Source organism: Delphinus delphis, chromosome 4 (assembly GCF_949987515.2).
Source record: "Delphinus delphis chromosome 4, mDelDel1.2, whole genome shotgun sequence".
In the NCBI taxonomy this organism is placed as follows: Eukaryota; Metazoa; Chordata; class Mammalia; order Artiodactyla; family Delphinidae; genus Delphinus; species Delphinus delphis.
Window position 1 is genome coordinate 110,933,617 of NC_082686.1, and position 23,925 is coordinate 110,957,541.

The window sequence follows — 23,925 nt, forward strand, 5'->3', positions numbered from 1 at the left end:
ACCCTCAACTGCTGTACCTTCTCTGCTTTTTTCCCATCATTACTTCTTTCAAGACATGGATACATTGATGGGGACCTAAGAAAAGGAGGACTGAATTTCAGTTATTCATATCTAGATCTTTTCTTCTAGATTATAACGGAGTTGAAGGCAGGAATGACAAATTACTCTGCCTGGAACAAAGGACATTGCCTTAAATATAGCTAAATAGGTCCTTCACAGATGATGAAAGAAAGAACAAAAGGAAGGAAGGGAACGAGGAAGGAGGAAAGCAAGGGAGGGAGAGAAAGGAAGAAAAAGAAATTGGATCAGAGATGTTAAGGAAGGTGGGGGAAGGGCAATACTGAACTTGGCCTGCATCACAAGAAGATACCTGGTGTCACAGAAGGAAGTTACCTAGAGACCCATCCCAGATGGTTGAGGGCAGTTTATGTTTGCGGAATTATACGTAAGCTTGCTGTTGGCCAAGGCCAGGCCCTTGATTTGCTTCTTTGACATATTCTAGGCTTAGTACGTTAATAGTGTAGGTGGAGGGGGCATGGGGGAGACAAACTTTAACGGAAAAACTGTAAAGGAAAAGACCAAGAAGTAGCTCCATTTATTGGCTGTGCTCTATCTACCCCACAAGGCTACTAACATAAGTCTGAGTCATTTCCTCAGTGGTTGTGACAGTTCTCTGTCTTTAGAAGGAGGAAGTGGAAAGTTTAATACCTTACATTAGAGGCCCTTTTTCATATGCAAGGATTCATTTCATTCTCAAGGCCAAAAAGGTACTTAAATGGCACAACCACGTATAGCATGGGCACATTTGGTCCCCATTACTATGGTATGCCATTCTCCTCCTCTTATCAGGGATAAAAAAAAAGATAGATTGCAGTCATCTCGTCAGGGCAGGGGATACTATTTAAATGTAAAATCATTTATCGCATCCAATGTGTATTAAGCACTGCAACTAAGAGGTACTCTTTCCCCAAGTATCTTGCAAGAGCTAACATCTCCATTTTACAGATCAGGAGCTTGAGGGTCAGATTTAGCTTGACCTTGGTAGATAAATCAATATCTAGTAGAGTATAGATAAAACCAATAGATAAAACCAATCTCCTTTTAACTACCTACTGGCTTACTAAGATCTTTTAGTAAATGAGAACTAAACTTCAAGGCCACTGCTCCTCACTTTCATAACAATCATCCCCTATGATGAAAATGAATAGTTGCCAGACCAGAGAGGGTGAAAGTACAGAGGCCAGCAGAGCGGGTGGTACCATCTTTAACATAGCTAGCTTAACACAGGGCCTTTCCGTCTCGCTAAAGTTCAAACGACTAAAAGGCCCCAGCTGGCCCCTGACGAGCAGACACACGTGTATCGTACGCATGCGCCCAGACGGGACCTACCCGCCCCTTCGACCGGACCTCTTTAGCCAAGTCACCAACCAGCCCTCTAAATGCCCGCCCCCAAGGCTAAACCTTCGACCAATCGGGAGGCAAGAGTCATCAGGCACGTCACATTTAGCATATACCCTCTCCCCGCCCCCAAGCCATGGCCCCGCCCCGTCCGAGACAGGGATGGTCGCCAAAGCACTTCGTTATGGCATATGATTAGCTCCTTTTCCAGCCCCGCCTCCGTCTCCTCCCGCCGCCCTCCCCTCCACTCTCCCACACTGGCGGGCGGAGCTAAGTACGCAGGCTTGGGTGTTGCCTCTCTCTTCTGGGGGCCCGCCCGCCCTCCTCCCCCTCCCTCCCTCCCCAACCCCCTTCCCCTCCTATCTGGGCCTGCGTGCGCGCGTCCTCCTCCTTCACGCGCCGCCGCTAGCCTAGCACTCTCGCTGGAACCTCTGGCCCGAACGTTCCCTTTGCCCTCCGGCTGCGGAGCGGGCGGGATCCTGCACCGCTGTCGCTGCAGCCCGGGCGGGCGGGGCGGCGGCAGCGGCACGCGAGCCCGGAGGAGGGCCGTACCACCATTCGCCAGCACGCGGGGGGAGCCGCTCGCCCCGCCGCAAACGCCTCGGCGACCCCGCGGGGCTGAGGCGTCGCCGCGCCCGGGAGCTTGAGCGCCGAGCCGGCCTCGACCCCGAGCTCGGAGCCCCGCGGGCAGCGCCCGCCGCCGGCCCCACCCATCCGGGCCGAGGAGGCCGCGACCATGGCTGAGATGGAGGAGCGGAGCCTGGACAACTTCTTCGCCAAGAGAGACAAGAAGAAGAAGAAGGAGCGGAGCAACCGGGCGGCAAGCGCCGCGGGTTCGGCGGGCGTCGCCGGCGGGAGCAGCGGAGCCGCGGGCGCGGCGGGCGGTGGGGCGGGCGTGGGGACCCGGCCGGGCGACGGCGGGACCGCGGGCGCGGGGGCCACGGGCCCCGGGGCCGCCACCAAGGTTGTGACAAAGGTGAGGGGCCAGGGAGACTGGGAGTCGGGGCCCGGGCCGCGCGCTTGCGCCCATGTGCCCGCCCCCGCCCGCCTGCCTGCTTGCCTGCCCGGGGAAACGGCCGGGAGGGGCGGCCGGGGCCCGGCTGGCGGGCTGATGGGCGCGGAGGCTGCCACGTGACGCGGGCTTCCCACGGCGGGCCGCCTCGCGCTCCCCGCTGGACCCCCGGCACCCCGCTCCCGACCCGCGTCGCTTGGCTCGGGCGAGGACGCAAGCTGGCGGCGGCACCCTCCCGGGGAATCGGCCCGGGTCGGAAGTGCATCTATCGAATGACGTCTACTCTGAGTAATTTAGCGTTCTGATTTCAGACCAGTAGTCTGAGCTGAATTTTCTAACAATCACATTTGTGGCAGCTCTAACTGGCACGACTTGGTCCCGAAGTCCGTAAAAGAAAAGTCTCATGGCAAGATTGAGCTAGACGTTTAGTTGTGGGCTTCCTGTTGATTTCATCTGGCGTTTCCTGGTTGCTTTTAAAGTAACAGGTCTCATGAAGGAACGCGGTGGAAGTAAAGTTTACTCACGTTTGTCCTCCAGCCTAGTTGGCCTTGGGATTGAGCAAGGGCTTTGGCCAGAAAACGAGTCCACACTTTAGGTTCCAGCCGCTTCATCCCTTTTTCATAGTCTGATAGTTGTCTTAGTTGTGTTTTTACAAATAGCTTTAATTGACTAAGTGGTACCTGTTTTACAGGATGAAGATGAGTGGAAAGAATTTGAGCAAAAAGAGGTTGATTACAGCGGCCTAAGAGTTCAAGCAATGCAAATAAGGTATGGTCTGGTTACAGACGTGCTTAGATAACTCAAGGGATAGATAGTGTATGTTTGGGGGTTTTTAGCCCCAAAACAGCATCACAGTACTCTTGTGCTTTAGATATGCTTATTAGGACTCTAATGGATTGTGTCTATTCCTCTGATGGCGGCCCTTCTATATGCTGATCAAATTAGCTGCCAGCTCTAAAATCCTGTGAGAGCTTGCCTGCTTCAAATCTTGGTTAGGCCTTTTTGAGACAGCTAAAATGGATTTTGTGGTTTCAAAATTTTTACTTTTAATATTGGTGGGTCGAAGTTAGTTTTTCTTTTTGTTTCAAAAAATAACAGGGGTGGTTTTCAGATCCTCTGTGACAGACAAGTTATATATGTATTTGTAATTGAAGCATAGTTAGAGGGAAATAGCAGATTTTACAAACAAGTTATATATGTATTCGTAATTGAAGCATAGTTAGAGGGAAATAACAGATTTTACGTATTCACACAGTGAAACCAACTTGTGTAATTAGCACTGAGGTCAAGAAACTGAACATTACTGGTAGAGGAGAAAGCCCCCTCATAGTCACTGTTTTCACCCCTCAAATGACCACTAACCTAACACTAGATTAATTTTCCTAGAAACTTATAGAAATGGAATCATACTCTAAGTATATTTTTAAAGTTCAAGAAAACAGTAATTTCTGAAAATTGGATTGGTTGGCTTAGAGAATTTGAAATTAACGTATTTTATCAAGTCCAGTCTATGGTAGTCACATGGACTTTAGATTCATGTAAATAAATGTCATGTTTTTGAGGGTCTCATGAAGTAGAAAATCCATTGGTTTAGATTAAAAACCCTTTATTCTCAGTTTCAAGAAATAAGTGATCCCTGGAAATTCCCTGGCAGTCCAGTGGTTAGGACTCAGCACTCTCACTACCAGGGGCCTGGGGTCCATCCCTGGTCAAGGAGCTAAAGTCCCGCACGCCACACAGCACAGCCAAAAAAAGAAGTGAACCCGATGCACTGCCTTCCAGTTTGAAGTCTGTGATTTATATATGCCCGTGACTGCCTGGCACAGTGGAGGAAATACTTTTCCTTAACAAAATACTGTCTTTTGACCTCTCTAGATGGTAACATTTATGGTGTTAAATAACTTATTAAAAAACCAGGGCTAACTTTTATGACATTTGTTGGATACTTACCACAACTAGGCATTCATGTCCTAGGTTCTTTCACGTCGCTGTGTGAGCTTAAGCAAAGTGAAACCTGATTGATAGTGGGAAACTTTTAGGAAATGCAGCTTCCCCACATTTGAAATACCTTCCGTGGTGGTGTGAAGTAGAGGTGATTAGACTGGAGGTTTATTCCCAGCCACTTCCTGGCTTCCTTCGTGTGTTAGATGTTTTTTGTTTTTTCTTTTTTTGGTTGTGTTGGGTCTTTGTTGCTGCGCACGGGCTTTCTCTAGTTGCCGCGAGCGAGGGCTACTCTTCATTGTGGTGTGCGGGCTTCTCATTGCCGTGGCTTCTTTTGTTGCAGGGCATGGGCTCTAGGCACACAGGCTTCAGTAGTTGCGGCACACAGGCTTCAGTAGTTGCAGCACACAGGCTCAGTAGTTGTGGTAAGCGGGCCCTAGAGTGCGTGGGCTTCAGTAGTTGCGGTGCACTGGCTTGGTTGCTCCGTGGCATGTGGGATCTTCCCGGACCAGGGATCAAACCCATGTCCCCTGAATTGGCAGGAGGATTCTTTTTTTTTTTTTTTTTTTTTTTGCGGTACGTGGGCCTCACTGTTGTGGCCTCTCCCGTTGCGGAGCATAGACTCTGGACACACAGGCTCAGCAGCCATGGCTCACGGGCCCAGCTGCTCCGTGGCATGTGGCATCTTCCCGGACTGGGGCACGAACCCATGTCCCCTGCATCAGCAGGCGGACTCTCAACCACTGCGCCACCAGGGAAGCCCAGACCAGCTTTTTTGTACTGCTTTTTTCATTATTTAGCATCTAGTCATTGCCCCTCAGTGGCCATCCAGAGATCTTTCTCTTACCTGCTAACATTGAGAAACATACCTTCTTCAGGAAGCTGCTTTTGTGGATTCTCAGTCACTGTGGAGTCTGGGGTCTGTCTCCGTTGCCTTCATAAATCAACAGGGGAATCTAATCAACAGAGGGCTTCCAGGAAAGGTTTGAGAGTGAGAAGCCATCAGAGGGTTAATAATAATGACAAAAACTTTCACTTTATACAGCTGACGCTTGAACAACATGGGTTTGTACTGCATGGGTCCACTTATATGCAGATATTTTTCAATAGTAAATGCTGTATTACACGACCTGCGGTTGGTTGAATCTACCGATACGGAAGAACTGCAGATGAGGCATGTTAACACCCCTGTTGTTCAAGGGTCAACCATGTACTGAATATCTTTATAAACTTTGTATTAAATGTTCTTGACATTGACTCAGTAGGAGTGGGAGTCTACAAGGAAAGACACATTGGTTCAATAGAATGGGAAGTAGGTTACTCACACAAATAGGATATAGTTGATAATGTGGCAAAAACATGGACTTTAGGGAAAGACAGACCTGGGCTTGCATTTTAGCCCTGCTGCATATGTGTGACCTTGGGCGAGTTACTTTACTTGTGAATGTTATCTGCAAAATTGAGATGACTACTCAGGATTTTTGTGAGGATTTTGAACAGGATGTTCATAATATATCCACTTGGTTAATGTTAATCAACCTCTGTTTAGTGGGTAAATTAGAATGTCTTACTCTTGGGAATTTCTCTGCTATTTAACCATGAGGCACCTGCTTTATAATACCAATATTTGAGGAGAAGGGGTAATGGAGGCACATAATATTATCATGACTAAAGTCCTACTCTGGTGAGTCAGTTCACTATGGACTTAATAGGAGAACATGACATGTTCAGGTTGGCATTAGTATAACCATATAAAGAAAAATCCTTCTCAGAGTTGCTGGAGATCTTGAATGATTGTCTTTTATGACTTGGTCTTACCTTTTGTGCAGAAGCCCTCAGAAGGGGAGAGAAATGAGATCTCTCTCTTCTGTGGAATTGGAGGGGGGTGGTTATGCCTTTAGTTTGTTACCTTTTCTATCCATGAGAGAGACAGCCTTGCTATTTCAATATGAAACAAGGGAAAATGACACTTTGAAGTTGACTTAAAAATATCTTGAAATTCTCCATCTATAGTCTTAATTGTTTTTCTCCCAACTTATTGTGTTGAAAAATTACAAACCTCAGAAAAGTTGCAAGAATAGTAGAATAAGTACCCTTATACTCTTGCTGGAGATGTACAAATCATTTTTGCCACACTTACTTTCTCTTTAGTTAGCTGCATACAGTCTTAAAAGTTTTTGACACTAGTCCTCGTAGTAAGTTAGCATGCTGGACGTTTGTTGAAGGTGAGTGTGCAATTGAAAGGGGGAGAGTTTTCAGCAGCAGCAAGCATACTGTATTAACGTCCTAGCTCACATTTACCCATTAGCTCAAGATTTAAGGACCAAGAGTATTATGAGGTCATGTGTCAAGTTTTGTGTCTAGGTTAATCTTATTCAAGATCACATTGTTTACAGACAAGTTCTGAGAGGGAAGCCATTGAGATGGTGATAAAAGAAGGGGCCTAGCGCTTGAGCTTAGATTATTGGTTGATAGTAGGACCTATAGGCCTTTCCCATCTTTAAAATGGATTTGAGGAAGAAAGATTTCATTTACTACTTATTACTAAATGGTGAGCATGTGTCATGTTTCAATAAAAAATTGAGTCCTTGGATCCCAGTGGTTTTCTAGGAATCTTAAGAAATCTAGACTTTTAAACCCATTAGGTAGAGCTGGTTAATTTGTCCTTTGAAGAGAAGAAATTATTCCAGCATCCAAGCTGGATTCGTAGTAGCAAATATTTGTGGGACTGCTTTGTCCTGGATATTGGGCATCAACTGCTGGGTCTTGGAGTTGTAAAAAAAAAAACTCATGCTCTACTGAACACTAGTAGATCATTTCAGTGATGTGCAGGGGCCGTGGAGTCCAGGAGAGACGCTTAGGTCTACCATGAACGGGTCAAGAAAGAGTCCTTGGATGAAATACAGTGACATTTTAAGCTGCCAGCCATGGCTCATCAGGCCATTTCTATCCCCCCAGTTTACTGTTGTAACAGTGATTGGATAATAGGGTCAAATCAGTGGTGCTGCCCAGCATTCTGGCAAAAGTGCAGTCAAGTCTGGATTTTGTTTTAGCTGCTTTTGGGGAAGGGGGAGTTAAGATACATAAATTCTCCTGTAATGTCCCTTGAGATAAGGAGGTAAGAATGTTCTGTTCTTTATAGATACACCGCTGTAGAATGTGTGATCCTGATCAGTCTTACTAAAAAAAAGTGAATTTCTCAAATCTCAAAATAGGGAAAATTTTTGTTTCATATTTTAGAGCTATAAAGAGAGTGAAATGAAGTAATAGGCAACCTGAAAGAATATGGGCTCTGGAGTCCCACTGACTTGGCTCTGCTACATTGTAGCCCTGGTGAAGGTACTTAAGTATCTGAATATCAGTCTCCTCATATGTACAATGGGTCTTCTCCCCGCCTTAGTGTTCTTTCGATTTTTAACTTTGTAAAACGGGTACAACACTGCCTGGTATAGTAGATGCTCAGTAAATATTCCTTTTTGTAGCATTATCATTCCCAGTACCCCAAAATAGTGCCTTACAGACTAATGCATATTCAAGACAGTATACTTTGGATTGTGATAATGAATTTACAGTAACATTGTAGTTTTTATTTTTATTTTATTTACTTATTTTTTAAGCATTGTAGTTTTTAAAACATCAAATTTAGCTGATGAGACGTTGTATATTATATTTGGATCAGACGCCAAATTTTAGCCTAGTTGTCTTCTGTGGAAATAATTCTCTGCAACATGATTTTTGTTCTTTGGCATTTGGAGGTTTGACATTTTCTGGAATATGTAAATATGAAAGAGTAGTAGGCTATTTAAATTATTTCTATCCTGCCATTGTTACTATAGCACTTGGGCAAGGCTCTTAGCATCTCTGGGCCTTATTTCCCTCTGTTGGGTGAAGTGTCTTGACTAGACAATTTCCAATGTTTAGTTTAGCTGATATTTCAGAATCTTATGAAGCAAAATACTAAGTTGTCTTGTGCCTATTATCAATATACAATCCCTCTAATTAAAACAGATCACTCTTATTTTCTAGTAATAGTTTGTAATCTAGAGGTATTTTAGATTTGTGATTTTTTAAATTCATTTCTTCACTTGTCTCTGAGGGTGAAAAGGTGATGAACACTAGACAGTAAAGGAATCTTCTTTTCTTTGAGACTCTCAGCATTCTATCAGACCAAATTGGGGTTTTTCTTCAAAGTTTATTTTTTTGCAGATTAGGAAAACAATGTTTTTGTTCTTTAGAACATTTGAAGAGTATAACAGCATAAAGAAATATGCAAGAATTATTCATAATCCCTTCTGCTTAGGGATAATCAGTGTTAAAATTTTTTTGATTTTCAGTTTATTGCAAGCTGATAATTCTGGAGTTTAAATATTAAAATAATTTAAGGGAAAAGCTATTTTAATTCAGTGCATTGTTGAAATTAACCATTTCTAAATGTAACTGATCAAATGAAAGCTATCACAGTTTGGGGATATAAGAATGTAAAAGTGCCATGAAGTCACTTAAATCTTTGTGGGGATCTTATCACCCAGTCTGGTATGGATTGGGTTGCTGCGACATTGCTAACTACATAGTCAATTATAGCTAGTCAGTTATACCTGTGCTTTTACTAATGGACCAAGCAAATTACATTTTAGTGTAATTACATAGGTGTGGCTTCAGAGGTGGGTAACTTTTTAAAAAAACTTCTTTTGGGACAATTTTGACATTTGGATACCACTGTTAGACTCCTGGATAAATTATGACTTTCATACTCTTACCTGATCATTCTACTTAAAAGCTTTAGGAAGCAAGATCATACTGCTTAGTGTCCATTTTAAAAGAACATGTTTTCATGTTGCTTTTTTTTTTTTTAATGAAAACTATGTTTTTTTTTATTATAAAGGTGGTATATGTGGTGCTTATATGAAAACCTAAATATGAAAATGCTGGAGAGGGTGTGGAGAAAAGGGAAACCTCTTGCACTGTTGGTGGGAATTAATACAGCCACTATGGAGAACAGTATGGAGTTTCCTTAAAAAATTAAAAATAGAACTACTGTATGACCCAGCAATCCCACTACTGGGCATATACCCTGAGAAAACCATAATTCAAAAAGAGGCATGTACCACAATGTTCACTGCAGCTCTATTTACAGTAGCCAGGACATGGAAGCAACCTAAGTGTGCATCAACAGGTGAATGGATAAAGAAGATGTGGCACATATATACAATGGAATATTACTCAGCCATAAAAAGAAACGAAATTGAATTATTTGTAGTGAGGTGGATGGCCGTAGAGACTGTCACACAGAGTGAAGTAAGTCAGAAAGAGAAAAATAAATACTGTATGCTAACACATATATATGGAATCTAAAAAAAAAAAAAAAAAAAATGGTTCTGAAGAGCCTAGGGGCAGGACAAGAATAAAGACACAGATGTAGAGAATGGACTTGAGAACACGGGGAGGGGGAAGGGTAAGCTGGGACGAAGTGAGAGAGTGGCATGGCCATATATACACTACCAAATGTAAAATAGATAGCTAGTGGGAAGCAGCCGCATAGCACAGGGAGATCAGCTCGGTGCTTTGTGACCACCTAGAGGGGTGGGATAGGGAGGGTGGGAGGGAGACGCAAGAGGGAGGGGGGATATATGTATACATATAGCTGATTCACTTTGTTATAAAGCAGAAACTAACACCATTGTAAAGCAATTATACTCCAATAAAGATGTTAAAAAATAATAAATAAAAAGCATGTAATACCAAATGCTTACGGCACTTACCATGTGCTAAGCACTGTTATCAGTGCTTTGTGTCTGTTAATCTTCATAATGGGGCTGTTAACCCCTTTTTACACGAGAAGACTGAGGCATACAGAAGTTAGATGCCGTACCTAGTCTTCCTGGCTAGTAAATGGCAGAGCCTGGGTGTATTGAACCAGCCAGTTTGGCTTTAAAATCTGCTCATAACTGCTTGCTCCATGAAGAAAATAAAGTCATGCATTCTAGCACCCACTTTTTAACATTTACCCAAGAAATCATTCTAATTGTCTTTCTATCTATATTAGGTGCATAGATTTTTAGTATTGATACGTTGTTGGTTTATGTGACATGATTATTACTTCCATGTTAGTGTAGGCCTAACATTTTAAATGGCTCCATAGGATTCTATTATGTGTTAGCAAAAAGGAAGACTGAAGGCTGGCTTAGCCATACTCCCCACGCTTTTTTCCTCTCAAACTATAGTCTTTAGTAAAATCGGGCTCTAAATGCAGATTGAAGGTAAGTTTGTTCCCTTTCTCGCTTTCTGTTGCCACCCTAGGCCTCTAAATTCTGGAATCATCTCTGGTTGGTGGACAATAAGTGATGGTACTATTATCTGAGTGTCTTTAAAGAAGACCATTAGCTATTCAAGAAATTTGTCATATAGCCAGAACTTATTTTAATAGACATGGAAAGAAAGCACCCTTAGATGTCATTTTGCAGAAACCAGGATATGCCCTGATGTTCCCAAGGTCACAGTCAAGGTAGGAGTCATATATACGTTGTTATGGCCATTGTCATGGATCAGATATCAAAAGGAGAAAATGTCTGAAAGAGTGGAAGGCCAGGGACAGAGCTTTAGGCAGCAGCATGTAGCATTTTCTTTTTTCTTTTTGTTGCGTTGGGTCTTCACAGCCGCGCACGGGATTTCTCTTTGTTGCGGTGCACAGGCTTCTCATTGCATTGGCTTCTCGTTGAGGAGCATGGGCTCTAGGCACACAGGCTTCAGTAGTTGCAGCATGCAGTCTCAGTAATTGCAGCACATGAGCCCTAGAGCATGGGGGCTTCAGTAGTTGAGGCACATAGGCTCAGTAGTTGCAGTGCGTGGGCTTCAGTAGTTATGGCACACGGGCTCTAGAGCACAGACTCAGTAGTTGTGGCACATGGGCTTAGTTCCTCCGCGGCATGTGGGATCTTCCTGGACCAGGGATCGAACCCATGTCCCCTGCATTGGCAGGCGGATTCTTAACCACTGCTCTGCCAGGGAAGTACCGCAGCCTGTTTTTTTTAATAGAGGAAAGGACAGTTAGATTGATGACAGAGATTGATAAGCTGAAGACCTAGGAAACACCACCACTGTCATGGAAAGTAATCCAGGGAGAAGGTTGGTGGTCTGTGCCAGGTGCATCATCTGCAAGGGCAAAGAGTTGCAAAAAGGAAGTTTGATTTGGCAGTTATCTTTGTGCTGTCAAGCCAGCGGTATAGAGGCAAGATATATGTACTTGATAATTTAGCAAATTCAGGCTTACATAAAATAGTAATAAGTAATCCAACACAAGGAGAAATAAAGATACCTTGCAGAGATCACAGACTTCTGACTCAAGTCGATTCAAGAATAAAAAAATAGGGACTTGCCTGGCAGCCCAGGGGTTAAGAATTCGCCTTCCAGTGCAGGGGATGTGGGTTCAGTCCCTGGTCGGGCAGCTAAGATACCACATGCCTTATGGCCAAAAAACCAAGAAAACATAAAACAGAAGCAATATTGTAATTCAGTAAAGACATTAAAAATGGTCCACATCAAATCTTAAAAAAAAAATTAAAAATAGGCATTAAATAGAACAGTTCAGTCAGTCTTAGAATGGTATGTCACCACTGAGGATATATTTTGCATTTATAATCACTAGTAAGCCAAAGACTGAGTTCTTGTATTCTCTTCTTTAAATGCGTGACACATCTCTGATGTTAGGGACCAGTTCTATGTATTTCCTATGTCTAGACAGTAGAGACTGACACTAATAAAGTATGAAGCACTGATGTAAATACTGAATGCTAACTTGTTTTCCTCTGTTGGAATGTGAATTAATTTTGAGAGTATTTTTTTACATGTACTAAAGGATTAGCAAATGAAATTATACAACTTTTAAAACCCATACATTTGATCACTAAAAATATGCTTACCGTAAGTGCCTGTTTGTACACTTTGGTCCTAGAAAAAAATCAAGTAATTGTACTTTTAATCTTTCAAGTTGCCCTTTTCTCTACATTTCAGGTTAGATTGACCTCTCTTCCCTCCCTCAGTAAGGGCTGCTATAAATAATCAACACAGATTGTTAAAAGCCTGGCATGTCAGTGCGTTAAATATTTCTAGATATTCTTGAGTGTATGGAGTTTGCAAAAAGGGAAATGGAGACTGTCAGACAGAGAGGTTTTCTCAACCTTTTTCCAGCGATGAATCCTTTTACATGAAGTCCTAATGCATAAAATAGATTAAATCCCCTAATTCTTCCTCTCTCTTTTTTTTTTAAAAGCAAGTGAGGCATTTGGGCTTGAAGAGGTTAATAAGTACCTTCTCCAGAATCACAGATCATTATTGATAGAATTAAGGATTTGGACTGACAGTTTTCCTGGTGTTTCTGTAATTGAATTCACTTGTTTATTTTCCAATAGTGAAAAGGAAGAAGATGAAAATGAAAAAAGAGAAGATCCAGGTGATAACTGGGAAGAAGGCGGAGGAGGTGGTGGTGGTGTAGAAAAATCTTCAGGTCCCTGGAATAAAACAGCTCCGGTACAAGCACCTCCTGCTCCAGTAGTTGGTAACCTTCATATTTCATTTTCATAAAGATGTCTATTTGTGTATAATTTTATATGCAGTCAGCTTTCAACTAAATGCATGCTTGCACTGGGTGAGTAGGGTCTTCTTTCCATTCCTAGGAGAGAGACTTGTGTCTGATCTAAAGACTTTCATATCCTCAATAAAGAAATTTGGAAGTTAAGGCTGTAGGCTGCTTAAATCTTACTGCAGCCCTATAGCTTGCCAGATTTACATGTTTAAGCATTTTTTTTCAATGTTTGACGGCTGACTAAGGAATATTGGGTACCTGTGTCTTTTTTTTTCCATTCCCTATTTTACTCTCTCTGAAGAATGAATTCTCAGACAGGTGGATTTTATCACTCCCAAGAGGATGAAAAGTGCTTCTTGGCTCGGGGGAGAGTGGGAATGGTAAAGAAATCTTAAAGGGATCTTACAGTGGTTTGTGGCCCTTCAGAGGGCCAGAGTATGTAAACATATGTACAGTGTATCTATGGTATTAACATTTTTTGCTTGGGGCGTGGGGACAGTACTGTTTAGAAGAAAGTTGTCTAAAAAGGCTCTTTTAGGAAGGCAATAAAGAAAAAATGTTGAGAAATAATGCTCTGATGTATACCCATTTTATACAGAATAATATAAAGGATAACAAATCACCCCCAAATGTTACTGTCCAAAGATCACAGATTACTACCATGCATAGTTTTTCCTTCTAGCTGCATTACACTTGAGCTAATGAATGATGTAGAGATGTTCATTTGAAAGGAAGCTTTGGATAACTAGAAAACGTGTGTAAAACACTGAATTCATGTTTAGGATGGGGGGCGGTGAATGGTGTGTAAGAAAAGCTGAAAGGCTGTGTCCTCAAAATCTTGGTCATGGTACAAGACTTTGGGCTGCTTAATTTTTTCTCCTGTTTTACTAGAAAATAAAAAATCCATTGATGATGTAAAAGTGATCATACTTTGAAAGGTAGTCCCTGATGAGACCTGTCTCCCAGGAACAGCAGATGCCTTTCCCACTTCCAATAAGTTGACTTAATAGAACTCACTTACATAGATAATTAAAATTGTACATGGAAGAGAAATTGGAAGACTACTTTTACCCTAGAAAAATAGGCCTTTGCTTTTGGACATTTCCTCAGATAACTTTCCTTCTGTTGTTCAGAGACCCTTAATGTAAGTATTGTTTTTTTCCATACTGTTAAAATGATCAGGAATTCAGGAGTAGCTTATTAAAACGCCAAGCACTTGAATAGTTTCTCTAAACTGTTTTGAAATGTTAGTTACAGAAACCCCAGAACCGACAATGACTAGTGGCGTGTATAGGCCTCCTGGGGCCAGGTTGACCACAACAAGGAAAGCACCCCAAGGACCACCAGAAATCTACAGTGATACACAGTTCCCATCCCTGCAGTCCACTGCCAAGCATGTAGAAAGCCGGAAGTAAGTATTCTCAATATTGTGTTTTGGAGCCCTATCCTTTGGCCAGGGAGTGGGGTTTTTGGGATTTGAAAACCCACCTGGGGTGTTGCAGTAAAGCCCAAGCTGCAGCTGAGAGGCAACTGAGAATTAAGGTGGGACTTATATGCCCAGGACTGGGGGGGGAAGGGGGGAAGGACCCGGGGCGGGGGGGCGAGGGGAAAGAGCACCAAAGACAAACTTCGTCTGCAAGTTTCCCTTATCCCTAGTTTATGTCATTCTGTAGCCATGACAAGTCTCATCTAGTAAGAATTCTTAATAAATATTAAGTACATTATTGCTGCTTCTGTGTTCCTTGTAATATAGAAACTAGAAAAGTCAGCAATACTTCATTATATTCCCAGTTAATATGAGTAGATGACAGATGTTGGCATTTATAAATCTAATATTAAAAATAATCTTATTTCAGCAGGTACTTAAAATGAATGCTACCTGGAGTTAAATGACCACATATGGCACATCCACATCTTATTTAGGGACATGAATTTTTTACAAAGTAAATAAAATGGGAAGAAATGTAAATGACATCAGATGGAAATTTTTCGGGGTGCCTTTTAAATTAAATCCCAGCGTTTTTGCCTCTTTGAGAGCATAGCTGGCTTGAATTTAAGCCTCCACTTGACTTGTTCCTCTGCTCTGTCCTCCACGAGAGGCAGTGATTCACCACACTCATCTTTATCTGACCCACTCCCATAAAGTAGATGTGTGGAGAGTTCTTTGAATAATGAGTAGAACTTTACTTGAATGAGGAAATTGTTGTTCTTACTTTATGCATAAAGAAAGAGATGTGTATTGTCTATTATTTGCTAAGAGTAACAATGAGTCTTAGAAGGAATCACCATGTCATTAGACAGCTTTTTAACTTTCCAGTTGTCTTGAAGTTGGTCCCAAAATAGGTCTTCAGTTAATAGTATTCAGTAGATTTGCTACCACAGAAAATAGGACCCTAGAGCTTCAGTACAGTATTCTATATTTTCTGTTCATTTGAAGCCTTAAAAGTGGTTTTGGTAAGGATTTATATACCAGTTTCCCCCTCCTGTCCCTTCCTCAGGATTTTTCTAAGGGGTGGCTTTTTTTTAAATTCAAGGAAGGATATTTTCAAAACAACCTAGTGAAGAAGAAATATTTACTGATTACATTTCTTTTCCCTTAGGGATAAAGAAATGGAGAAGAGCTTTGAAGTAGTAAGACACAAAACTAGAGGTAGGGATGAGGTTTCAAAAAACCAGGCCCTTAAACTTCAGCTAGACAACCAGTATGCTGTGCTTGAGAATCAGAAAAGCAGCCACACACAGTACAATTAAGGAATGGTGTTTGCTAACCCTTCTAAGGTAACTAGACCACAGCTAACCACCACGGACAGCCATCATCATCTGATCTCTGCTGGATCTACAACTGATGCAGACCACTTGGTATACGGGACCGGCCCTATTGCACTATGGAAGTTTAAAGTATCACAACTGCTCTTTATGTGTATTGGATTTAGGGGGATTTTCATTGTTATATAAATGTGTCAACTAGATTCAGCAGTGTTCTTTCAGAGTTACTCTGCAAATACAAAATAATCGAAAACTGCAGCCAGTGGTCATTTCAAAATCTTTTTATGTTCAGATACTGAGCCTTCGTAAGGGTTGACTACCTCAGATTTGCTGCACTCATTGTGGACTTCATGTGGATCACAACTTCTGGATAAGAAGGTTACAGCTTTTAAGTGTCGATGTGAAACTTGAAACCAGCTCTACTGGATTCCTATCAGAAATCCTGCAGAAAGTCAGCCATCTTCTGGGTTCTGATCTGCTGTAAAAGATGAAGATTTAAGTGACCTTAATTAACCTGTCCTGTGCCCCATTCATAAGGAACACTCTGTAGTGGGTATTAGACTTCCTGGAACATGCCGCTCTCTAAAGAACTGATGTGTTCAGATAATCTGTGTAGGGCTGTGATTTATAATTTAAACTTTGAGTTGTATTCTGAGGTAACCACAAATTAAATTCAACCAAACTCGGGTCACCAAGTGGGAAAAGGGGTGTGGGGGGGAATAATCTTATTTTTTTAGTAATTTTTTATTTGGGTAGTACTTTTTCTGTGTTCCATATTAAGGCTTTTTTTTTCTTTCTTTCTTTCTTTTTTTTTTGCTTTGACTTGGAATAGTTCTTTGACAGAGCATATTGCTTGGCTAAGTAACCTGAAATATGCATTGGAATTGTGAAACGTCTCATGAATTTGCCAATCCCTAGAGCAGAACCAGATGGCCTTTGATACAAAGGGCAGTAGATGCAGGGGGCTCTACTTCAGGTGCTGCTAAAGCTTCCTCTAATCAGGTCTAAGTTGTATAGTAAACTTGTGGAAAGAGTATATTTTCTGCTCAGGCCAAGGGAGTCACAGATGTGTCCTTATAAATTCAAAGCAGTGAGAGCAGAACCTCAACCTAAAACCCACTGAAGTTTCATGGATCTTGCATGATCTCTGACAAGAATTCCAGATGCACTTGTGCCCAAACGTTTAAGGTATTAGACGCAGTGATTGTCTCAGCCTAGCTCTGTCATCAACCTCCTGGTGTGTCTTTTTACGTTGTTCATTTGGAGAGTCAGGGGCGAAAGACAGGTGATGTAGCACTTCTGTTTTTAATGATTACAGCTTAAACTATCCAGTAATTTTTAGTCCTGGAAAAGGACATCAGGACGCTACCCAGGATTACTGAAAAGTCTTTCCATCTAATGAGATAGTCTGGTAATTTCCTAGTTTTGTATCTTCGGTTCAATAGAAATATTTCAAAGTGGCATGTGACCACTTGATGCAGAGTCTGGATTTCTCTGTAATAAAATCCCTTTGCCAAATGTAGGAGTTGCAGACTTGCTACTGGCAAGAGTGAAGCAAATGGGTGAGTAAAACTATCCTGATGTGGGAGCATTTTCCTCTAGGAGTTCAGTCTTGATAAGTGTCAGTGCAGGAATCGCACTCCTAGGAGTGTTACAGAGTCATCTGCTGTCAGATGCGAACCATATCTGGGCAATAATGTTGGCATTATTTGAAGTGGCAGGCAGGATGCCTACGTTCTGGTGTACTTGGGTGAGTAGCTGAGCCAGCCAAGGAGAGGTTGGATGAGTGAGAAACAAAGGATTCTTGGTTAATCTGAAGACTTCATTTGAGAACCAAAAATCTTTTAACAAATAACCTCTTGGACCTTGAGCCACATATTTCCCCTAAAAAGTATGCATTTTTTTCCAGCAAAATTTCGTTGGGGGTTATGTTATTGAGGAATGAACTGAGACGAATATGTGGAAATGTTACTTAATGGCATAGAAATCTGAAGACCTGCAGGAGATTTAAAATTCCAACCCTTCTTATAACTTTTTAAAAGATTGTGAAATTATCAAAATGCACATGAATCAAGTTTTAATATGCTGTATGATGGGTGGATGAGGCTGTCCATTGTACCATTTCTTTCTTTGAATTCTCAGGCATGGTTTGGCAGTGCAAAAACTCTGTAACATTAACAAATTCAATAAAAAGTAAATATGTAGATTTTGGAGTCTGGTGGTTTTTACTCTTAACTGGTAACTGATTATCTTTGAAAATGGAGAATTGATGACATTCCTCCTTTGCTCTAGGAGGCTGATAATGTCATCTCGAGTGACCTTTCCATTTGAGAAATGTTTGTAGAGTACTCTTAATGTTAAAACCAGACCTGGAATGAAACTGGCTGTGAACCTGTGATGAATATTATTTTCCAAAGATAAACATTGAAATGTATTCTTGTCTTCATTGCTGTATTAAATTGTGTTATCTTAGACCATAGTAGGGAAATCTACAGTCTTTACTATGTAAACTAAAGATTTCAGGGCTTGTCCTCTGAGAAGCTTACAAATTTCTCAAATGAGAGCCATTTTAAATTTCAGGATTTAGTCTGGATTATAGTCCCTAAATTTCTAAACTAGAGGAAGTATATTTTCAGTCATTTTTGGTTGGAGTGTGAAATTTTTGAAATATCAAAAATCAAATACAAGTGCTTTTTTAACTGAACTGTTCATTTTGGAATGTAAGTATATGTATTTTTTTCATACCTACAACTCATTTATTTTGTAACTGGAAGTATGTACCTGTTAATGTTCCTCATCTATTTCACCCATCCCCACACACACCCCTCCCTTCTGGCATGTGTTGTTCTCAGTATCTATGACTGTTTCTTTGTTTTTGTTTTATAAATTCTACATATAAGTGAAATCACTATTTGTCTGAACTATTTCACTAAGCATAATACCCTCCAGGTCCATCCATGTTGCTAATGGCAAATTTTCATTCTCTTTTATGGCTGTTATTTCATTGTATCTATGTAACACATTTTCTTCATTAGGTTGCTTCCATATATTGGCTGTTGTAAATAACGCTGCATTGAACATAGGGATGTACATGTCTTTTCAAAATAATGATTTTACTTTGCTCGGATAAATACCCAGGAGTGGTATTGCTGGGTCGTATGGTAGATCTATTTTTAATTTTTTGAGGAGCCTCCATACTGTTTTCCATAGTGGCTGCACCAATTTACATTCCCACAAATAGTGCATGAGGGTTCCCCTTTCTCCACATGCTTGAGAACTCTTGTTATTTGTTGTCTTTTTGATAATAGCCATTCTGACAGGTGTGAGGTGATAACTGTGGTTTTGGTTTGCATTTCCCTGGTGATAGTGATGTTGAACATCTATCTGCATGACTTTTGTGGGAAAATGTCTTCTCAGGTCCTTCAGGTCCTCTGTCCATTTTTATTTTTATTTTTATTTTTATTTTTGGCTATGCCATGTGGCATGCAGGATCTTAGTTCCCTGACCAAGGATCGAACCCATGCCCCCTGCAGTGGAAGCGTGGAGTCTTAACCACTGGACTACCAGTGACGTCCCTGTATGAGTTCTTTTTATATTTGGATATTAACCACTTACCTGATACATCCTTTGCAAATATCTTCTCCCATTTAGTAGTTGGCCTTTTTATTTTGTTGGTAGTTTCCTTCACTGTGCAAAAGCACAAAAGCTTTTTAGGTTTATGTAGTCCCATTTGTTTTTTTTTTTTTGTTTGTTTCTTTTACCTGAGAAGACAGAAGATATATATATATACACACACACACACACAAAAAACTGAGACCAATGGTAAAGAGCATCCTCCCTATGTTTTTTCTTCTAGAAACTTTATGGTTTCAGGTCTTACATTTTGAGTTTATATATGGTGTGAGAAAGTAGTCCAGTTTATTTTGCATGTAGCTGTCCAGTTTCCCAAATCATTTATTGAAGATGCTGTCTTTTCTGTTGTATATCCTTTATCATAGATTAATTGATGATAAAAGTGTGAGTTTGTTTCTGGGCTCTCTATTCTGTTCCATTGATCTGTGTGTGTTTTTATGCCAGTACCATTCTGTTTTGATTACTATACCTTTGTAGTATACTTTGAAATCAGGGATCATGTTACCTCTAGCTTCGTTCTTTCTCAAGATTGTTTTGGCCTTTTGGGGTCTTTGTTGTTTCCATACAAATTTTAGAATTGTTCTAGTTCTGTGAAAAATAGCATTGGTATTTTGATAGGGATTGCATTGAATCTATAGATTGCCTTGGGGGGTATGGTCACTTTAACAATATTCTTCAATCCATGAGCACAGTACATCTTCACATTTGTTAGTGTCATCAATTTCTTTCATCAGTGAATACAGGTCTTTTACCTTCCTAGTCAGATTTATTCCTGGTATTCTTTTTGATGCAACTGTAAATGGAATTTCTCTTTCTGATAGTTGTTAGTGTATAGCAATGCAACAGATTTCTGTATATTAATTTTGTAACCTGCAACTTTACTGAATTCATTGATAAGTTCTAATAGTTTTTTGGTGGCATCTTTAGGATTATCTGTATACAGTATCATGTCATCTGCAGACAGTGAGAGCATTACTTCATCCTTTGAAGTTTGAATTCCTCTTATTTTTTTTCTTGTCTGATTGTTGTGGCTAGGACCTACAATACTATGTTGAATAAAAGTGGTGAGAGTGGACATCCTTGTTTTGTTCCTGATCTTAGAGGAAATGCTTTCAGCTTTTTACCTGTAGGCTTGTCACACATGGCTTTTATTATACTGAGGTATGTTCTCTTCTGTACCCACTTTGTCGATAATTTTTTTTAAATATTTTTGTATTTATTTTGGTGGCTCCAGGTCTTAGTTGTGGCATGCATGTGGGATCTAGTTCCCTGACCAAAGATCAAACCCAGGCCCCCTGCATTGGGAGCACAGAGTCTTACCCACTGGACCACAAGGGAAGTCCCTTTGTTGAGAATTTTTATCATAAATGGATTTTGAATTTTGTCAAAAGCTTTTCTGCATCTATTGAGATGATCATGATTTTTATTCAGTTAATATGGTGTATCACATTGATCGATTTGGGGATAAATCATCCTTGCATCCCTGGGTTAAATCCCACTTTTATCATGTTGTATGATCCTTTTATTTATTTATTTATTTATTTATTTATTTATTTATTTATTTATTTATTTATTTTATTTTTTTTTTAACATCTTTATTGGGGTATAATTGCTTTACAATGGTGTGTTAGTTTCTGCTTTATAACAAAGTGAATCAGTCATACATAAACATATGTTCCCATATGTCTTCCCTGTTGCGTCTCCCTCCCTCCCACCCTCCCCATCCCACCCCTCCAGGCTGTCACAAAGCACCGAGCCAATATCCCTGTGCCATGCGGCTGCTTCCCACTAGCTATCTACCTTACTGCGTTTGTTACTATGTATATGCCCATGACTCTCTCTCGCCCTGTCACAGCTCACCCTTCCCCCTCCCCATAACCTCAAGTCCGTTCTCTAAGAGGTCTGCGTCTTTATTCCTGCTTTACCCCTAGGTTCTTCATGACATTTTTTTCTTAAATTCCATATATATGTGTTAGCATACGGTATTTGTCTTTTTCTTTCTGACTTACTTCACTCTGTATGACAGACTCTAGGTCTATCCACCTCATTACAAATAGCTCAATTTCGTTTCTTTTTATGGCTGAGTAATATTCCATTGTACATATGTGCCACATCTTCTTTATCCATTCATCCGATGACGGGCACTTAGGTTGTTTCCATCTCCGGGCTATTGTAAATAGAGCTGCAATGAACATTTTGGTACATGACTCTTTTTGAATTTTGGTTTTGTCAGGGTATATGCCCAGTAGTGGGATTGCTGGGTCATATGGTAGTTCTATTTGTAGTTTTTTAAGGAACCTCCATACTGTTCTCCATAGTGGCTGAACCAATTCACATTCCCACCAGCAGTGCAAGAGTGTTCCCTTTTCTCCACACCCTCTCCAGCATTTATTGTTTCTAGATTTTTTGATGATGGCCATTCTGACTGGTGTGAGATGATATCTCATTGTAGTTTTGATTTGCATTTCTCTAATGATTAATGATGTTGAGCATTCTTTCATGTGTTTGTTGGCAGTCTGTATATCTTCTTTGGAGAAATGTCTATTTAGGTCTTCTGCCCATTTTTTGATTGGGTTGTTTCTTTTCTTGTTATTGAGCTGCATGAGCTGCTTGTAAATTTTGGAGATTAATCCTTTGTCGGTTGCTTCATTTGCAAATATTTTCTCCCATTCTGAGGGTTGTCTTTTGGTCTTGTTTATGGTTTCCTTTGCTGTGCAAAAGCTTTGAAGTTTCATTAGGTCCCATTTGTTTATTTTTGTTTTTATTTCCATTACTCTAGGAGGTGGGTCAGAAAGGATCTTGCTTTGATTTATGTCATAGAGTGTTCTGCCTATGTTTTCCTCTAAGAGTTTGATAGTTTCTGGCCTTACATTTAGGTCTTTAATCCATTTTGAGCTTATTTTTGTGTATGGTGTTAGGGAGTGATCTAATCTCATACTTTTACATGTACCTGTCCAGTTTTCCCAGCACCATTTATTGAAGAGGCTGTCCTTTCTCCATTGTACATTACTGCCACCTTTATCAAAGATAAGGTGTCCATATGTGCATGGGTTTATCTCTGGGCTTTCTATCCTGTTCCATTGATCTATCTTTCTGTTTTTGTGCCAGTACCATACCGTCTTGATGACTGTAGCTTTGTAGTATAGTCTGAAGTCAGGGAGCCTGATTCCTCCAGTTCCTTCTTTCGTTCTCAAGATTGCTTTGGCTATTCGGGGTCTTTTGTGTTTCCATACAAATTGTGAAATTTTTTGTTCTAGTTCTGTGAAAAATGCCAGTGGTAGTTTGATAGGGATTGCATTGAATCTATAGATTGCTTTGGGTAGTAGAGTCATTTTCACAATGTTGATTCTTCCAATCCAAGAACATGGTATATCTCTCCATCGATTTATATCATCTTTAATTTCTTTCATCAGTGTCTTATAATTTTCTGCATACAGGTCTTTTGTCTCCTTAGGTAGGTTTATTCCTAGATATTTTATTCTTTTGGTTGCAATGGTAAATGGGAGTGTTTTCTTGATTTCACTTTCAGATTTTTCATCATTAGTATATAGGAATGCCAGAGATTTCTGTGCATTAATTTTGTATCCTGCCACTTTACCAAATTCATTGATTAGCTCTAGTAGTTTTCTGGTAGCATCTTTAGAGTTCTCTATGTATAGGATCATGTCATCTGCAAACAGTGACAGCTTTACTTCTTCTTTTCCAATTTGGATTCCTTTTATTTCCTTTTCTTCTCTGATTGCTGTGGCTAAAACTTCCAAAACAATGTTGAATAATAGTGGTGAGAGTGGGCAACCTTGTCTTGTTCCTGATCTTAGTGGAAATGCTTTCAGTTTTTCACCATTGAGGATGATGTTTGCTGTGGGCTTGTCATATATGGCCTTTATTATGTTGAGGAAAGTTCCCTCTATGCCTACTTTCTGCAGGGTTTTTATCATAAATGGGTGTTGAATTTTGTCAAAAGCTTTCTCTGCATCTATTGAGATGATCATATGGTTTTTCTCCTTCAATTTGTTAATATGGTTTATCACATTGATAGATTTGCGTATATTGAAGAATCCTTGCATTCCTGGAATAAACCCCACTTGATCATGGTGTATGATCCTTTTAATGTGCTGTTGGATTCTGTTTGCTAGTATTTTGTTGAGGATTTTTGCATCTATGTTCATCAGTGATATTGGCCTGTAGTTTTCTTTCTTTGTGACATCCTTGTCTGGTTTTGGTATCAAGGTGATGGTGGCCTCGTAGAAGGAGTTAGGGAGTGGTCCTCCCTCTGCTATATTTTGGAAGAGTTTGAGAAGGATAGGTGTTAGCTCTTCTCTAAATGTTTGATAGAATTCGCCTGTGAAGCCATCTGGTCCTGGGCTTTTGTTTGTTGGAAGATTTTTAATCACAGTTTCAATTTCAGTGCTTGTGATTGGTCTGTTCATATTTTCTATTTCTTCCTGATTCAGTCTTGGCAGGTTGTGCATTTCTAAGAATTTGTCCATTTCTTCCAGATTGTCCATTTTATTGGCATAGAGTTGTTTGTAGTAATCTCTCATGATCTCTTTTATCTCTGCAGTGTCAGTTGTTACCTCTCCTTTTTCATTTCTAA

The 23,925-nt window shown here is 40.6% G+C and overlaps 1 protein-coding gene across 4 annotated transcripts; it reads left to right on the top strand.

The window, feature by feature from the left end:
* The first annotated feature begins 1,755 nt into the window (after nucleotides 1–1,755).
* CDV3 (CDV3 homolog) lies at nucleotides 1,756–17,901 on the top strand. 4 transcript variants are annotated; one of them, XM_060011280.1, is made up of 5 exons: nucleotides 1,756–2,374; nucleotides 3,102–3,178; nucleotides 12,757–12,902; nucleotides 14,181–14,340; nucleotides 15,530–17,901. In XM_060011280.1, the coding sequence occupies exons 1-5, from the start codon at nucleotides 2,135–2,137 to the stop codon at nucleotides 15,678–15,680; spliced, it is 774 nt and encodes a 257-aa protein (XP_059867263.1). In that variant the 5' UTR covers nucleotides 1,756–2,134; the 3' UTR covers nucleotides 15,681–17,901. The 4 variants fall into 4 exon arrangements, with proteins under 4 accessions (XP_059867263.1, XP_059867266.1, XP_059867265.1 ...); XM_060011283.1 differs by having other exon boundaries at nucleotides 15,708–17,901; XM_060011282.1 differs by having other exon boundaries at nucleotides 15,988–17,901.
* Nucleotides 17,902–23,925: the final 6,024 nt, after the last annotated feature.